Raw genomic sequence first — 16,447 nt, forward strand, 5'->3', positions numbered from 1 at the left:
ACAGTTCCTGGGAGGGGCCTGCAGGACAGGGAAGTGGAGGCAGCAGGAGAGCAGCCCCGCCTGCAGGTCGGGAGCCCTGGGCAGGTGGGCGGGCAGGTGGGCTGGCGTGGGGGGGCTTCAGCTGTTCCGGCTTACGGCTGATGGCGCTGGTGGAGCGGGGAGCGCTGGGAAGCTCGGGCTCTAAGGTCAGGGGACGGACGGGCGGCCTCCCTGGGGCTGTTGCGAGCAGGACCGGGAGCTGCAGGAGAGGAGGAGCTCCGAGGGCCGCCTGGTCCGGGTGCGCTGCCCCCCAGCCCGCTGTTGGCTCGCGCTCTGGCTGCCCGCACGTGCAGTGACTTCCATCGGGTTCGGTCTGGTTCGGTCTGCCTTCAGGCTTCTCGCTGTTCCGGGGTATCTCTTGGTTCTTCTCAGCCTTTGCTCCCTTGACCAAAATTAGCAGCTATCAAAATCAGCAAGGAGGACCCATCATAGGATCAGGGGTTAGGGGCGCTGACCAACACAGTCGGAAACCCACACCGGGCTGTTGACTCCCCAAAACCTGTCCGAAAGCCGATTGCTGACCTCACTGGTAACCGCCGATTAACGTGTTTTATGTATCCCTCGGATTATGTATTGTGCGCTGTGTTCCTTTAAAAAAACCGTAGCTAGGGAACGTGTTCCGAAAATCGTAGGGCAGAGCACATGGGCTCACAGTCCTGCCCCGGAAAACCGCGTCTGAGAACCCGGTGCTGCTCGAGGGTCAGCGGCCTGCTTTCCCAGGCGCCGGGGCTTATTCCAGGCCGCGTCCGCGCCCCCGACCCCCGCCTGGGCGCTTCCAGAGGCCCCTCAGGATGCCTTGGTTTTAATCACCCTACCCGCGGCTTCACCTGTTGGTGAAGGAAGTTGGTCAGCGTTTTGTTAAAGCCAGCTTAGCTCCGTCCTGGGGACCCCTCATGGGGAGCTCTGGTCCCCACCGCCTGGCCCTGGGAGCAGGGTAAGGACGCCCAGGAGGCAGAGGGGCGGCACCACCAGTTGGCCGCTCCAGGTAATTATGGCATTTTCTGTTCCTCAAGTGAGTAGATTACGAAGAGGACCTATTGGAGGATTAAATCCCAAGAACGGGGACAGATTTTGGAAAATGTTTTGTCTTAGAAAACAGGTGCCCCGTTGTGCTTTAAAAAGAACCAACGTCTTTCATGTGGACTTTCTTATTTGCTTGAAAACCTTTCTCGTAGGTGCTCGGGAGGATGGACAAGGCCTGCAAGATGAGATACAAGACGATGGACAGCCCTTTGGGGAAGATCGAGATCTCCGGCTGTGCGCAGGGTCTGCATGAGATAAGGCTGCACGACAGGAAGACCCCGGACCCCGGGTGAGTCCCTTGGGTACCCCCCCGCCATGTGGCATTTGTTCAGAGCAGCAAAGCAGTGGCGTTTGCCGCTAGTCCCGCCATGGGTCACGGGCTAACCCGTAGCCACAGGCTGGCTGTCCTCTCCCAGCATCTGTGCTGTGGACCGAGCGCCCTCCACGTGCACTTAACCCTGGGAGCCTAACCTGGAGCTCGTGGCTCCGGGACGTCTGGTCAACACACGCTGATGGAGCAGTGGGTTGACTCTGCATGAGCCTTGAGTATTTTGATTCTTCAACAAATGTGGGAATCTCTCTGGAAACGTTGGTGGCAGGGAGATGCTTACCTGGTCTTGGTGCTTCTAAATCAGGACCGGCCTTCATCGTCCAAGGTCCGCCCGGTGAGTTTTATACCGAAGTCTTGGAGTTGCTGAATCGGGAGCCCCCCGGCCCCTGAGAGCTGTGGTCCAGGAAGGGTGGGAGGAGCCCTCCTAGCATGACGTTAGCGCTTGCCGTTCCTAGCAGGACACATGTTTCTCTTTTGAAAGATCTCCACTATATTTCTCTTAATTGTGAAAACATAAAAAATGTAAAGCACTCCTTAATGTTTTGTTCTGAGATGTGACATTTCCTCCATTCATTGATTGTGAGTTGTTGTATTAAAATTGCTGTTCTCATTATTTCTGACAGAAGGCGGGGGGAGGACCCACCCGCTCCTGCTCAGTGTTTGTCTTAACTGGCTAATCAACACAATGCCATAGAACGTTAGATAAAGAAAATACATAGAAACATAAAAATTGATTTTAATGGACCCCTGTCAGAGACCACCATAATGAGCACATGCACAGTAATAAATACCCGGTTTCGCCTCTAGTGTCGAGATTTTTTTCCTGTAGAGCCGCATGTTACAATCAATAGTTTTTTTTTTTTTTTGAGGCCAAAAAAAATAAGTGAACCTTTGAACTATACAAATACACTCTCTCTTTCTATGAAAACCATCTGGCCATGGTGTTCAGAAAATCACAGACACCAAATAATTCGTAGGGAATGGCATTTTGTCTCTCACGTATTCACTTGCACAATAAATCACAAATTTTGTTGAGCTTTTCTGCGTTAAGAAAAAAAAAAAAAACTCCTTAAAGGGAATTTGGGGAAGAAAATAAAACCTTGGCATCTAGTTAGTTGCCCGTTGCAGATGAGGAGATTTAGAACAAAGATGAGCCTTAATTTTGAGTTTCTGCTCTTTGAATCCGGAGGAGGTGCCGCTGTGAAGTGCTCCTCCGATGGCCTCAGGAAGAGGCAGCTGATGTCTCTCGTGAAGACGCACGCCTCGATCAGCCGTGGAGGCTGGCTCCCGTGGCTGCCTCCGGCTTTGTTCTGCGTCTCCAGGCCGAGGCCCTCGTTCTGGTGCTTTGGGCCAGCCTCTGGGGCGCGAGTGGCCGTGCTACCTTTCCAGGCAGAGAAGAAAGGAAGGAGGTGCCCCCCTCCCTTTCTAGAAGGAGCTTCTAACATTCCCCTTCTCATGTGGCCATGCCCGGCTGGGAGGCATAGGACGTGGTCATGCGTTGGCCAAAATTAGGAACTGTGTGTGTAGCAGAAGTGGGGAATCTTTTTTTTTTTTGGGGGGGGGGGGTAATCAGTCTGACACCTGTTACCTTTGTCATGGGACATTTGAACGTTCCAGAATAACAAGGATTCTGTGTGAAAACTCAGAATTAACAATTCTTATTTTGTCACTTAAAAAAAAATTGAGGTAAACATTACATAGTAAACAGTTCGGGGAATTTTGAGAAAGGTGTACAGCCAAAGGGCTGCCAACCTAAACCAAGATCTGGGACGCTCCAAACCAGCCGTTCCCTTGCGTTCCACTAGTTTCAGATCCTCTAACATCCACTGTTGCCATTTCTGTCTTGGTCAACTTTGCTGTTTGTTCTTGAGCTTTATATACGTGAAGTTTTACGATCTACTCTTTTGTACTAGATTCTTTTACTCAACAGTATGTTGAGGGTCCCCCCACATTCTCTATGTTCATCAGTGGATCCCCCTTCATGGTGAGGAGTCGTTTATGGATGCTCCGCAGTTCGTCAAGTCTCCCATCGACGGACATTTGAATTGTCCCAACTCTTGGCTGCTAGGGGTAAAACTGAAATTTTCGTTCAAGCCTCCTTGGATACGTTTTTTGCTTCTCTGGAGTCCACTCCTAGCTGGGGAATTGCTGGATTGCATGTCAGACATTTGTTTAACCTCCTGAAACGCCGCCAAAACTTTTCCCAAAGTTGAACCATTTTATGTTTATTTCCATTAGAAATATAGGCATTTCAGTTGCTCCGCCCTCTCACTTGGGGGTACTTTTTAAAAATTTTAGCCATTCTAGTGGGTATGAAATGTTCTTATTGTTAAAATCCCGGTGACTTGCTCTAATCACCTTATTGACCACAGCTGTGTTTTCCTCGTGTGGGGTCTGAATCTTCTGCCCATTGTTAATGGGCCTCTTGTTTGTGGTTTGGTTACAAGTCCTTCCTCAGATACACGTGTTATCCTGTGTATTTCCTAGTTGCATGCTTGTGTGTATTCTAATGTCCTCCTGTAAAAAGTTCCTAATTTTGAGGAATTACAACTTAATGGTTTTTCTTAGCATTTTTCTTGTCCTTAAGATTTGTCTACTGTAACTTCAATATTTTCCTATAGATTCTTCTAAAACTTGATAATTTTAGCTTTTGTGTTTAGGTATGACCCATCATCTGGAATCACCTTATTGTGAAGTACTCAGTTTTTCTCTATAGTTTTCTTATTTGGGAGGAGGAGGAAAAAATTTCTCCATCTAATCCCCTCAGTACATTTGTCACATCAACTGACTGTACATGTGTGGGTCCCGTGTGTCTGGATATTCTTTTTTTTTATTTTATTTTTATTTTTGTGTGTGTGTGTGGATGTTCTGTGCAGCTCAAGTGACCTCTTCCTCTGTTCTATGCCAGAAACACGTGGACTTTATGATAAGTCCTTAATTAAGGTAACAGGTCTTCTAACTTGGTTTTGCTTTTCCTAAAGATTGTTGTGGCTTCAGCATCTTTTAACTTTCCATATTAAAGAATCAAGGTGTCCAGCATTGATTGGGATTTTGGTTGGGAATTTATTGAATCTGTGTACCATTTTTGGGGCAGTGGAGCACTTTAAAAACCTTCCAATTTGGGGCACCTGGGTGGCTCAGCGGTTGAGCATCTGCCTTCAGGGCGTGATCCGAGGGTCCTGAGACTGAGTCCCACATCGGCTTCCCCGTGGGGAGCCTGCTTCTCCCTCTGCTTGTGTCTCTACCTCTCTCAATGTGTCTCTTGAATGAATAAATAAAATCTTTAAAAAACAAACCCAAACCTTCCAATTTATGAATATGGTTTATCTCCATTCGTTCAGCTTGTCTTTTTTTTTCAGTGTTCTAGTTTCCAGCATGGAGATTTTGTAGGTCTTTTGTAAATCTGATTTCCAGATATTTTGCTATTCTAAATTTAAAACTGTTTTTTACTTGCTGCTGTTACGTAACTGTTGACTTTCAGTATGTTGATCTTCTGTCCTCTTACTGAATTCTTAATTGTAGGAATTGTTTTTGCAGATTCCTTAGGATTTTTGCCATAGAGAATTGGGTCTGTGACTCAAGACAGCTCTGCTCTCATCTTTATACCTCTTATTTCTGTCCTGGTGCCGGCTGGAACCTCCAGTGTGGGGAGTGAACGTTGTGACAATAGACCACCTTCCCTTGTTCCGGTTATGGGGAGGGGGGCTTCATGTCACGAGTCAGCATGCTGTCACCAGAGACTGCCAATCCTCAGTCTGGTGGATTTTGTCAAATGGTTTTTGTATGATGGGTCAACATCATCCTGGTTTTGTTTTGTTTTAAACATTTAGTGAAACTAGTCTTGAGATGCTGGACTGCACCTACCATAGAATTCGTGATATCTCCGCCTACCCCATTTCACCCCTCCCCCCCAATACTGCCTTAAATTTGCTGTTTTGTTTAAGACTTAATGTATTTACGTTCACGAGGGATGTTAGTCTGTAATTTTTGCGTGTGGTACATTTGTCAGGCTTTGGCATTCAGGGCAGTGTCTCAGCATGAAGCGGGTTTGGAAGGGTTCCCTTGCTCTGAGAGGGTCAGGTGTGGGGTTAGTAGGACTTCTTCCTACGGTTGGGGATGAATTCACCTCCAGTGCCCTCCAGGTCTGGTGTTCCTCCTACAGAAAGGCTTCTGATTAGGAATCTTTGGTCTAACAGAATTAGATGCTGCCCTTGCCAGCCCTGAGGGGAGCTCCCTCCACCTCCGGCGTGGCTTTCTGCAGGGTGGAGCCCTGTGTGCCCTGGAGGACATGCCGTCCAGCTCTGCTCGGGGGCATTGGCCAAGGGGGTTTTGAGCAGAGCATCCTGCTGTTCTCCCCCTCCTCCTTGAGTGCTTGTGAGTCCTCTATCTCCTGCAGGCATGCTTCAGAAGTTGGCCCTGAAGTCTCTCTGCAGCGAGATCACATTTCTGTACAAAGTAGGATTCCTGTTCCCCACATCAGTGACCTGTCTGTATGGCTTCGTACAGTGATCGCGGATTGCTTTTTTGTCTAGGTTGCATTACTCCCCTTTCCTTTCCTAAAAATATTTGCATGCAGAATGTCTGTTCGGGAAGGAGTATAATCTCAACTTTATAACTTCCTGCCAATATCAAGTTTCCATTAACAGCTGTCCTGTTCGAGAGTAATTGGCTTGCTTTTGCAAGAATTTGGCTGATGCCCCCCACCCCATCTTCATGTGGCTCCAGGCTTTGACCCCGTTATTCCCTGCAACATCTAAACTCTGAGAAGAGCTGTAGAACAGATTTGTTTTTCTAATGTTATTTGGGGCCTCGTGCGGCTTCCTATAAAGTTGATTCCACTGTTTTACTTGAATGGCCTGTACAACCCTGGCCGCACGCGTGCTGAGGGAGTGATGGTAGGGCGCTTGGGGGCGGGATACTGGAGCTGCACGTACCTCGTCTTTCACCGACCAAAGAATCACCTTCGTGTTTAATTTTTTTCCCATGCAAATCTTTTTGGAAAAAGTACAGGAATGCAATATTGAAAAGCTTATATAGTCCAAACTGAGCGATTGTAAAAATGTTTTGTATTTTGAAAACGTAATGCGTGCAGGTTTTCTGCTTTCTATAGAAGGACTCCGTGTGTCGCAGCAGCAGAAGTGGGTTGTCTGTGGCGTTGCTGGCATCCTGTCCCCCCTGGCTCTGGTAGGAGCGTGTAGCCCAGTTAGACCTGACCCTCCTTCAAGCATGTGGATGGCTGGGTGTGGACGAGGCCTCCATCACTACGTTCATAGAGGAAGGCCTGGCCCTCTGGAGCATCAGAAGGTGACCACAGGGTCTCTGTCTAGGAGGGGGCATCGCCCCACTGGGTGCTGAGTTAGTTTTGGCTCCATGAAAGTGTGGAGGTAAGATGCCTTTGAGGCCTTCCAGGAGGGAGGTCAGACTTGTGAAGTCACGTGTGTCCTCTGTTCAGTGGCTAGTGATGGGCTTCTGTGTAGATTTGCTACCTTGTTTTTGTGTGTGTTTTAAGTGGCCTGTTTGGGAACCGGGATCCCGACACCAGCTCGTGCCTACTGTGCTCCACCTGGTGATCTGTCTGCCCGGTGGCCTGACGCTCGTGGCTGAGGTAGTTGTGGGGGTCTGCACGTCCTGAGAACCTTCCCAGGAAGGGACTGGGAAGTCTTGTTGCAGTGCCTTCTTGGAATCTTTCAAGGAAGAGGAGAAGCTCTCCTGAGGATGCACCCTCGGAGACAGACACCCGGTAAACAGAACCACCCCCCCCCTCCAAGGCCCACTGCGTAGGCCTTCCATGTGTGGCACATCCAGCCGTCTCCCTGCTCTTCTTCGCTGCTTTGAACTTGTGATCTGTGTTGTCTGTGCTTAAAAAAAAAAAAAAAATTATTTTGTTGTACAGAGTGCTCCTTGAGGAGGCCTCTTGAGTCAAATAAGCAGGTTTCTGTGAACAGGGAACTACCAACCTCTCTTTGGCTTCATAAAAAGTATCTTTTTCCTGAGCAGGTGCCTGAATGCTCTGGTGCACGTGCAGTGCCTCGTTCTTGCCGCCATGTGGCTCTTTGGCTCCAGATCTGGGGCCTGTGTCCTGGCCGGAGAACCTCCCCCACTGATTTCTGGCGTTGGGAGGACAGTCTGTAGCGTGTGGGGATGGGCTCTCCTGACAGGGGCTATCGGTACACCTGGTGCACAGATTCCGTTCACAGTGCAGCATCCTTCACACCCGAGACCCTGGTTGTCCTGTCATGTTCACGGCTGAAAAGCCCAGACTGGAAGCCCAGGGTGGTTCTTCTCCCTGCGATTTCCATGCTGGGAGGGCCCGGGTCCTCCAGAGTCGTCTGTGCAGCCACTGAGGTCACAGCTCGTGGATGTCCATCAGGTAGTGACAGGCCATGGCGTGCCTTCCAGGAGAGCCAGGGTGTGGGGACGGTGGCAGAGTGACAGACCGTGGCCCTTGGTGCGGGGCCTCCTGGGCTCACAGCGTAGGTTCCTTTTGTGGTTTTGTGACCCCGCGGGGAGCTGGCGGAGAAGCCTCTTCTTTGATGGCCGTTGGCTGCCACACCACGGGTCCCTACTGCACAATCACAAAAATGTGCCACCCTGTTTTGTGAAGTTGTGTGGCTTCTGACCTAGAAGAGAGAAAAAGCAGTGTGTGGCTTCAGGAGTTTTGTCTTTTTTTTTTTTTTTTTTTTTTTTTTTTTGCCTCATTTCTGCAAGAGCCTGTTTCACAGTTTCAGTCCTTCCTGGGTCGGGGCAGAGGGCGGAAGCAGGCAGGCTGTTGGCAGTGCTCAAGCAGGCGTCCCTGGGGTTTAGAATCTCTGTCCTGGACCCGTCTAAGAGTGACATAAGTTTTATTCCTGTCAATTTTGAGCATTGCGGGGAGACAGAAAGGGCTAAGACTTGCATGCTTGTGTCCGTGAGTGAGAAGCAAGCCGGCTCCTTTAATTTTAAGCCTGCCAGGATCCCCCTGGAAGGAAGAAAACAACAGTTGAATGACAGTTACAAATACATGGGTTCAAAATATGAACCAAACTGTCACAGTAAAGGATTTGCTTTGGAAGCTTCCAACGTTGGGACTGGAGGCACATGTTCCAGTAAAGGTAGGAGGTTGGCTCACTTTGGAGGAAGGTGGGCGTTTCCCTCTGTGGCCTGTTAAAAAATCCCTCCGTCTTGTCTTCTGCCCTGGATGGTAGCCTGCCTCCACGGCTGCGGCTGCTTTCCCGGAGAAGCTGTGCTCCTGTCCCGCCTGCACCACAGAAGGCCACTCCCCTGTCCCTGAGGAGCGCACCTGGCTGCTGGCGCGTGGGGCCCATGTGCGGTCCGATGGGGAGGGCCGTGCCCTTGGTGAGCGTGAGTGCTGGAGGCTGTGGCCAGTGCCAAGGTTTGCTTGAACCGTAGTGGGGAGGTCCCTTTCTGACCCCAGACCTTGGGTTCTCCCAGACTGAGCAGCTGCTCTCACCCAGAGGAGGGGCCCACTGAGGCCCAGGGAGTCAGAATGGTGCTCTGGCGTTGGCCTACCCAGGATTGTGGCCTCGTGGGGGTGTTTCTGATGGAGCAGGGCATGGATGGTCACTGCTCCGGGCGGACAGGCCTGGACACATCGGGCCCCCGAGTCACTAGGCCTGGCCTACGGGCCTCCTTCCCCGCCTCTCCGTCCGCAGCCATCCCCCTCTCCTTCTGGTTAGCCACGGCCTGGACCAGCAGCTCATGGGCTTGCTCATACTGGGAGGAAGGCACTCCAGTAAAGTCCTGGAAGGAAGACACGGGGTTCATGACCACGTTGTAGCCTCTCGACGGCCGCTTGCATGTGCCTCTGGAGCTGTCCTCTAGGACACGTTGAGGATGCCGGGAGTGGCATCGGGTGGTGGGGCTTTCGGACCGGCCAGTGCCTGGTAAGCACAGCTGCTGCCTCAGTCGGCCCTGGGTGCTGCTGCGGGAAGGTGGGGTGCAGGGTGTCAGGAGAGGACTTGGGAGCACCGTACCCCACCTCAGCCGTCACTGCCACAGCTGCAGGAGCTGCCTGCCTTGCTTCCCCTCCTCTGAACAGTCCAGGGGCCAGAACCTTCCTGATCAGGGTTCGCAATCCTGAACTACAGCTTCCCGTGTTGGGTGCCTGAATGAGCACCTCTGAGACCCGAAGGTTCTGCTTTATTTTGCAAGTTCAGCTCTACAGTTACTGCTGTGGTGGATAAAACCACAGTGACCTGTCCAGACGACTGTGCTCGGGAGGACGTGTGCTCTCGACGCTGGTCTGAGGAGGCTGTGCCCACCGGCGGGGCCCAGAGCTGAGGCCACGCAGGAGCACTGCTGGCTGAGCCCCGGCCGCTTGTGTGCCCTCCCTCCTCTCCAGCGTCGTGCCTCAGGCCTGCCTCCCTTTTCTGTGAACACACAACTTTGACATCGAAGGTCTTTGGCCTCTATTTTTATATTTCACCTTTGGATTTTGCTTTATGGAATTTTTATTGTTAGTATGTCTTTAATACTTTCTGATATTTAAACCACGTGAGACTGAATAATTCTCAACTTTTGTTTTCAAAGTGCTCATGCCATTTAAGCTGTGAACTCTCAAAATATACTTGGTTTGTTAAATTTATTTCCTTTAAATTGTATCAGTAATTAGGTCAGCTCCTTGATATTAATGTACAGGACAGCTCTTGTATGCTGATCACTTCAGAATTTCAATCGAGTTAAAGGTTAAATGAGTTTAATTTTTGAACTGAACTGAAGCATTGTCTTGTGTCAGATTCATCCAGAATTTTTATTTCCAGTTTCAGTATCTACTGATGGAAGTAGATCTTTTTCTGATAATCCTAAATTTATTTGACGTTCTTAAGTTAGTCACTTATTCATACATTCTCAGAACTGGGGCGACACAGAAGCCAGTGGGACACCCCACCTGTATGGAGCCCAAGCCCAGCATGATACAGGCCTGGGGTGCTGTGTCCCTCGACAGGGGTGGGCATGAGCACCTGAGACTATCGAAGTGGTCAGGACAACGGTGACGTGGGCCTGAGCCTGGGGCCCTGGTGGTATAGTGGAACAGGACCATGCAAGCTAGGCTTGGTCTTTAGAAGCATCTATTTGGCTGTAGAACCAACTGGTTGGGCTCCCCATCTGACGGGGTGGGATGTAGGAACATGGCAGAATGATGATGCTGGAGGTTGGACCTAGTTGGGTTTCGTGTTGAAATTGTTTGGGGCATTTATCCCCTCAGTATCTGACTCGGGTGATGGGGGACAAGTTTTCTTCAGGCTGCGAAATGCACAGTCCTTGGCGCCTTGGTCTTCTGAGACCCACGTGCAGCACCTAACTCTTCTTCAGCTTTGACTTTGGAAAGGCCAGCTCAGTGTGGCTCATGACCCATCTGAGGCAGAAACGACTCCCTCCAAGAATGAATCCCAACAGTGTGGCTGTCCTGTGACTCTGTGATCTGGGGGGAGACACAGAACCCCCATGGAGTGGCCTTCATGCCAACCTGTCCCATGTTCTAGATCAGTCCTTGGGGGCCTTGTGTTAGGGCTGGAGAGGGAGTGGGGGGGGCGTGGGCAGGAGGGAGAGCACGGCTTCCCCAGAAATGCAGTTCATCTCCTCTGAGACTTCTCTGTGCTCTTCTGTCGGGGGAAATCGCTTCCATTTCCTTCCAGATGAGGCCGCGCTGTAGTGGCAGCTCCAGGGCTGTTGAAGGAAGAGCTCCAGCTGTCTCTGCAGAGTCCTGTGTCCTGCTTTCACTGGTCTGTGCTGATTGCCTTAAGCTGCTTACCCACGTCTTTGAGCAGGTTTTCTCTAGTGTTTGCTGAGAGCCCCGGATATGCCGCGTTTCCCGGCCACGCCCGTCTCGGCCCTTCCCTCAGTCTGACCTGTGCACGTGCATTTACCCAGATCCTCCTTTATGTCAAAGGGCTTGTACGCTGTGAGGCCCAGCTGCAGATCCGGTGACCTGGGGGAACCTGGTCCGTCTGGGTTGGCATGGAGTTTTGGGGGTTCGCTGGCAGAATGGACATGTGTACTGGGGGCCTGGAGTTTTCTTGGGGTGATGGATCCGGATGGAATCCGTGGTGTTATTCTTAAAGCCGTTCTTCTTCTAGAAAGCTTGGCTCCCTGACCTCACGGGCGAGCACAGCGAAACTTGTAGAAGGTGCTCTCCTCGCGGCTCCCTTCACTGCTCCAACACGGGGGTGTTGAGCACTTTGGAAGGCTCCAGATGGTGCAGCTCTGAGCATTCTCCTTCTGGAGGGGTCTTCAGAGGCCGATGGGTCAGGTGGGGCTGGCGCACAGCTGGGCTGAGGACTCTGCATGGGGAGGCGACAGGTCTTGTTCTGAGGTAGGGTGTCAGGCGCTGTGGTCCCCGCGGACTGTTGGGGCACAGCCACCGGGCCAGGGCTTTTCATGTGGAGAACATGCATATTCCAGCCGAGTTTTCTGTTCAGCAAAAAGTGGAATATAAAGTCTAGAAGGATGCAGTTACGAGGAAAAATGTTTAAAACTTAACCCACTAACTGTTGGAAAATAAAAGCTTTCCAGTGGGTTGACTTTTTTTTTTTTTTCTTTCTTAAACATTGTTCATTTTTGAAGCAGAAAAATGTCCTTGTGGATCGTCTGCTCCTGTGGGGGGGTGTGTGTGCACCCACGTATGTATGAGAGGAGTCTAGAGGTTTCTGTTCTGCTTTAACAATGCTTCCTCTGAAAGTATGCCTAGAAGTAGGGGGAAGTTGCTCTTTTGAATTATTAGATACCTCAGGTCGTCTCCCGCAAATAGTTTTTTCTTTCCTAAAAATCCTCTGGAAAAAAACACCTAGCTTTCTGATCTTTATTTCATCCAGTTTGAGGCTCTGTTAGGAAGAGTGATTGTATAACTGAGCACTGCTTTTATTAAAAAGAACTGGGCCACTTATTTCCTTCAAAGTTCCTGGTGTGTTTAAATCTTCTCTAGGTAAACAACTTTTATTGAAAATAATATTTTGAGACTGACACCTTTCTCAGCACAAGTGGTGTTGGCAGCCTGCTGTCGTCTGCTGGTCCTGCCTGCAGCCTGGGTCTCAGGGCGACTCCGAGGCGCCTGTGGGGCATGTGCGAGCTGGGGGTGGGCAGGTGGGGCTAGGACGGGGGAGAGGTGCCAGGCTCCCCTCCTACCCCTTTTCTTGATGCTCAGGGACCCAACATGCACGCAGTGCAGGGACAAGAGGACGAGCCTGGCGCGGGGCGGTGCCGTGGCATGCTTTCCAGGTAATGCCATAACTGGATTACGGTCTGTGGACCGCCAAGCACGTTGCTGCGCCTCACGTTTGCTATGACGGTTCTGTTTTCAAAAAGGAGGAAACCATAGCTGGTTGACTTCTCTCTTAGGATTCATTTGTTAAATTGGCAAAACATGTTGAAGAAATGAATGTGTTTTTGTAACTTCCGTGTGTGGACATCTGCGCGTGGTGGCGCCTGCACGTCTTGTTAACTTCTGCAGCCTTTCTTCTCTCCATCAGGCCGGGTCCCGCATTAACGGGGTAACTCCTTATGGGGGGTACCTCGTTTTTTTGCATCTGAGTTTTCAAGAGCTTTCTAGGGTTTTATTGCCTGAAGATTGATACATGCTGTAGACCTACTGCCAACTGTAGAGTGCTTTCCAGCGGAAACGGACAACTTTATAAGTTGTGTTCTTAGCCCTCGTATCCGAAGGCCGAAGATACCTCGAATCTAAATCTAAATCTAAAACAGAAGCAGTAATATTTTCTGAAGGCAGGTCCCCTTCTGCATCTATTATTATGAAACCCTTAAAGTTACTTCAGCACAAGACGTGTTAATAGTTTGACTTTTTCACTTCTTGACAAATGAGGTCTAAGGAAATTAGTTTGCTTGCATGAAAAGTTATGTGTTTGCGAACTTGGGCTGTTTTGCTGGTTAAGCAGTCTAGAGATGATAACTTTTTTGTCAAAGTATGGCTTTGGTGTTGTGTTAAAAAGACTCACGGCCGCTGCCAGAAGCCCCTAGGAGAGGTCCGTTTTGAAGGACGGCCGCTCACTTCAGCCTAAGGCGCTGTGGGGATCGTTGGAATTGACAGAACTAAAATATGTATGATCTTCTTTTTAAAATCTGTTTTCAGTTTATTTCCCTGATATGGAGCAGCAGAGATATAAACTAGAGAGAAATGGTCGCCGTTTTGTCCAGATGCTAAGCAGTGCCGGGCCGGGGCTGGCTTCTGTGGATGGCTCCCCTGGGGGACCTCGGGGGCCCGGGTCCTAGCTGGGAAGTGCAGGAAGCCCCCTTTGTGGTACTAGCCCCTAGTCAGTACTGTTTCAACCCATGTACGTCCTTTTGTGGTAAGATGTAAGATGTGCCATCGGAACCACTTCCCAGGCATCTAGTTCAGTGGCATTAAGTACATCTGCATTGTTCTGTGACCCCCCCCCCCCCCAATCCAGTTCCAGAAAGGTGCTCCTCTTCCCAGACTGGCACTCTCTGCCTCAGTTTACCCTGAGCTCAGGTCCTGGCAGCCACCGTCCTGCCTCCTATCTTTACACCTTTTAGTGCCCAGTGGTGTGGGCTCCCCCAAGCCGAGAACCGTGTGTCTGGAGACCCTGTGCCCCCACAGGTGTCTGATGCAGCTGCCTGGGTGTGGGCGGCAGGTGGGCCGCAGGGCTGACTCCGGCTGGTCGGTGGTGGCAGGTAGTGCGTGGGCGCTGGGCCTTCCTCCCTGTCAGGAGCAGGGGCACCGCAGAGCCAGCGTGGCCGCGTTTGCTGGACTCTGAAGAAGTGTACGGTTTTCTGCAGCTACGGGCGAGTATTGATTAAAAACAGGACTCTAGTCCACAGAAACCATGCGAGTGGGGTGGAGGGAAAGCGAAGGAAGGCCCCGCTGTACAAGTGAGGGTTGAAAGGGTGCTGGGCCGGGTGTCCAGCGTTTGTCCCGTCAGCATCCTCTTTGATGCCCCTGGACTCTTGCAGAGAAAGTGGAGGCAGGTGACCGGGTAGGGGTGGGAGGGCACGTGAGGGGCACCGGTGGCTGGCTGGCTGCAGCCCAGAGGGAAGGTTCCGGGGCCCCTGCTCCTGCTGCTTCGGGAGCCCCCATGCTGGCAGTTCTAGGTGGCTCTGGCCTGCACTTGAACCTTCTGGCTTTTGCATAGTTTCAAGGGCCGTTGTTGCACAGACTTTAAACCTCCGAATTTCTGCGGTCTTCTGACCTGTGACTGACGCTTCTCTTTCTTCTCCGTCTTTAATGGGCCAATATTGGGTTCAGCGATCAAAAACCAAAGTATCAGATTAGCACCAGAAAACCAGAAGGCTGGTGTATCCGATGAGCTTTAGAGGAGACGGTGGGAGCTCCGCTCAGCCCGCCGGGGGGCTCAGCCCGTGCTGCTCCCACGAGAGCGAGCCCCTCGCCTGGCCAGTGTGCCTTCTGTCTGTCTGTCTGTCTGTCCTGCAGAAGATCTGCACCCTGAATCCCAGGGGCTCACGTGGTGGCTTGTGCTTGGACCCTGGCGTTTTATCGAAGTGGCTCCAGGTCTGTCGGTGGGGACAGCCACTAGTTTTACGGCATGAAGCTGGAATAAGAAGGAACGAGAGGGGCAGCTCCTGTTGGGTCAAAAAGTAGCAAATTGTCTTAAGCGCCCCCTCAACGGGTCAGCTCGTCAGGAGAGCAAGGCCGGCGTGTGAGCAGGGGGGCCACGGATCCATCCTCCTGGGCATGTCCCTGCAAGTGGGACCCCCCCCCCCCACCGGATACCCGAGGACCAACGGGCTCCCCCCTGCCAGGAGCGGGCCTCGGCCGTGTGCTGCCGGCTGCGGCGTGGGCCTCCCTGTCGCCCTCGCGGACCCTCGGCTCCGGGGCGGGTGATGCCGCAGCACCCAGGCCGCACCCTCCGGTGTGGCAGCGGGGCCAGTGATGCCGGGAGCCCTCGGCGTGGCCCGTGTCCCCTTGGCGTGCTGTCCTGGCCTCGCTGGTGTGCGGGGGCAGCGGGGCACCCGTCGGAGGCACCGGCCGGCCCGCGACCCCTGGCGCTCGTGGGTGAGGGGAGCAGCCCGCTGCTGACGTCCACGGAAGGACGCGGAGTGGACACAGGAACCGCGAGACCTGGCCGTCTTTCCCAGAAAATTGTTCTTTCAGCTTTTCCACACGTATATAACCTTTTAGCATTTTCCTCTAGCTTTTTCATTAATGTATGTAAAAATATTAAAAGCCGTTGTATATTACATTAAAAAGTATGTCAGCTGCTCTGCTTTTTTCTATTTATTAAAACTTTTCAAGCAGTAAAAACATTTTACTTGTTAATGAGGGAAAGTGGGAAAATTAATGACATAGAGCTCGGATCCACCAAGATGTCTCCTCCTAACCATGCGCAGCCAGCGCGCTCCCCACCGCACGCAGTTTAATTTCCGTGACAGGGTTCAGTAAGCAAATGCAAATAGACTTAATGATTTGCATCAGTAGATCATTTCTCAGTTTAATATCCTCTGATATTTTGGGTCAAGGACTCTTTCTTTGGGAGGCTGGTACAATTTCTTGAGCTAAAATTATTAATATTAGCAATAATACATTATATCCAAGTGAATGGAGATAAATGTAGCCTTTTCACAAAGTCAGATTTGCACGTTTCTCTGTTGGCCGTGGTTAAAGGAAGCTACGTAATGAAGTGGACCGACAGACAGGCCCTCTCCCAGCTGGGTGGTGCTGGTCACGGTGGGTGCTCGGGTGCCCAGCACCGAGCACTAGGCGTCCTGCTCACCCCGATGGGGCCGCTGGCAGTCCCACAGGAGCACACGGCACATTTCTGTCCAGCCCATTCAGCAAACGCTCGTTGAGCTTTTTGGAGTGGAGCCTGCAGTAGCTTGGCGCTAGAATGCTATGACATGACCTGCCCTCAAGGAACTTTGCTGGGGGAGACTGTCGTGAAGAACCACACGTGTGGCACAGAGTGAGAACAGGTGCAGAAGGCACAAAAGAAAGAATGGGGGAGCTCAGTGACCAGAGCATTCGGGAGGGTTCACGGGGGCAGGCCGTGGATCTCCTGGTTTGTCCACATCGAGGGCCTCCCCCGTCCTCCCTGCCTCCCCTGAGGCTGAAGGCCAGGTGCGGGC

At 51.5% G+C, this 16,447-nt stretch overlaps 1 protein-coding gene across 1 annotated transcript in view; it reads left to right on the forward strand.

Moving 5' to 3' along the window:
- The window catches only part of MGMT (O-6-methylguanine-DNA methyltransferase), a 280,338-nt gene that overhangs the window by 57,028 nt on the left and 206,863 nt on the right, over positions 1–16,447 (forward strand). Inside the window, 1 exon segment of the mRNA NM_001003376.1 lies at positions 1,215–1,351. Coding sequence (NP_001003376.1) covers positions 1,227–1,351 — 125 coding nt within the window. The 5' untranslated portion in view covers positions 1,215–1,226.

The sequence above is a fragment of the Canis lupus genome, chromosome 28, assembly GCF_011100685.1.
Source record: "Canis lupus familiaris isolate Mischka breed German Shepherd chromosome 28, alternate assembly UU_Cfam_GSD_1.0, whole genome shotgun sequence".
Taxonomy (NCBI): domain Eukaryota; kingdom Metazoa; phylum Chordata; class Mammalia; order Carnivora; family Canidae; genus Canis; species Canis lupus.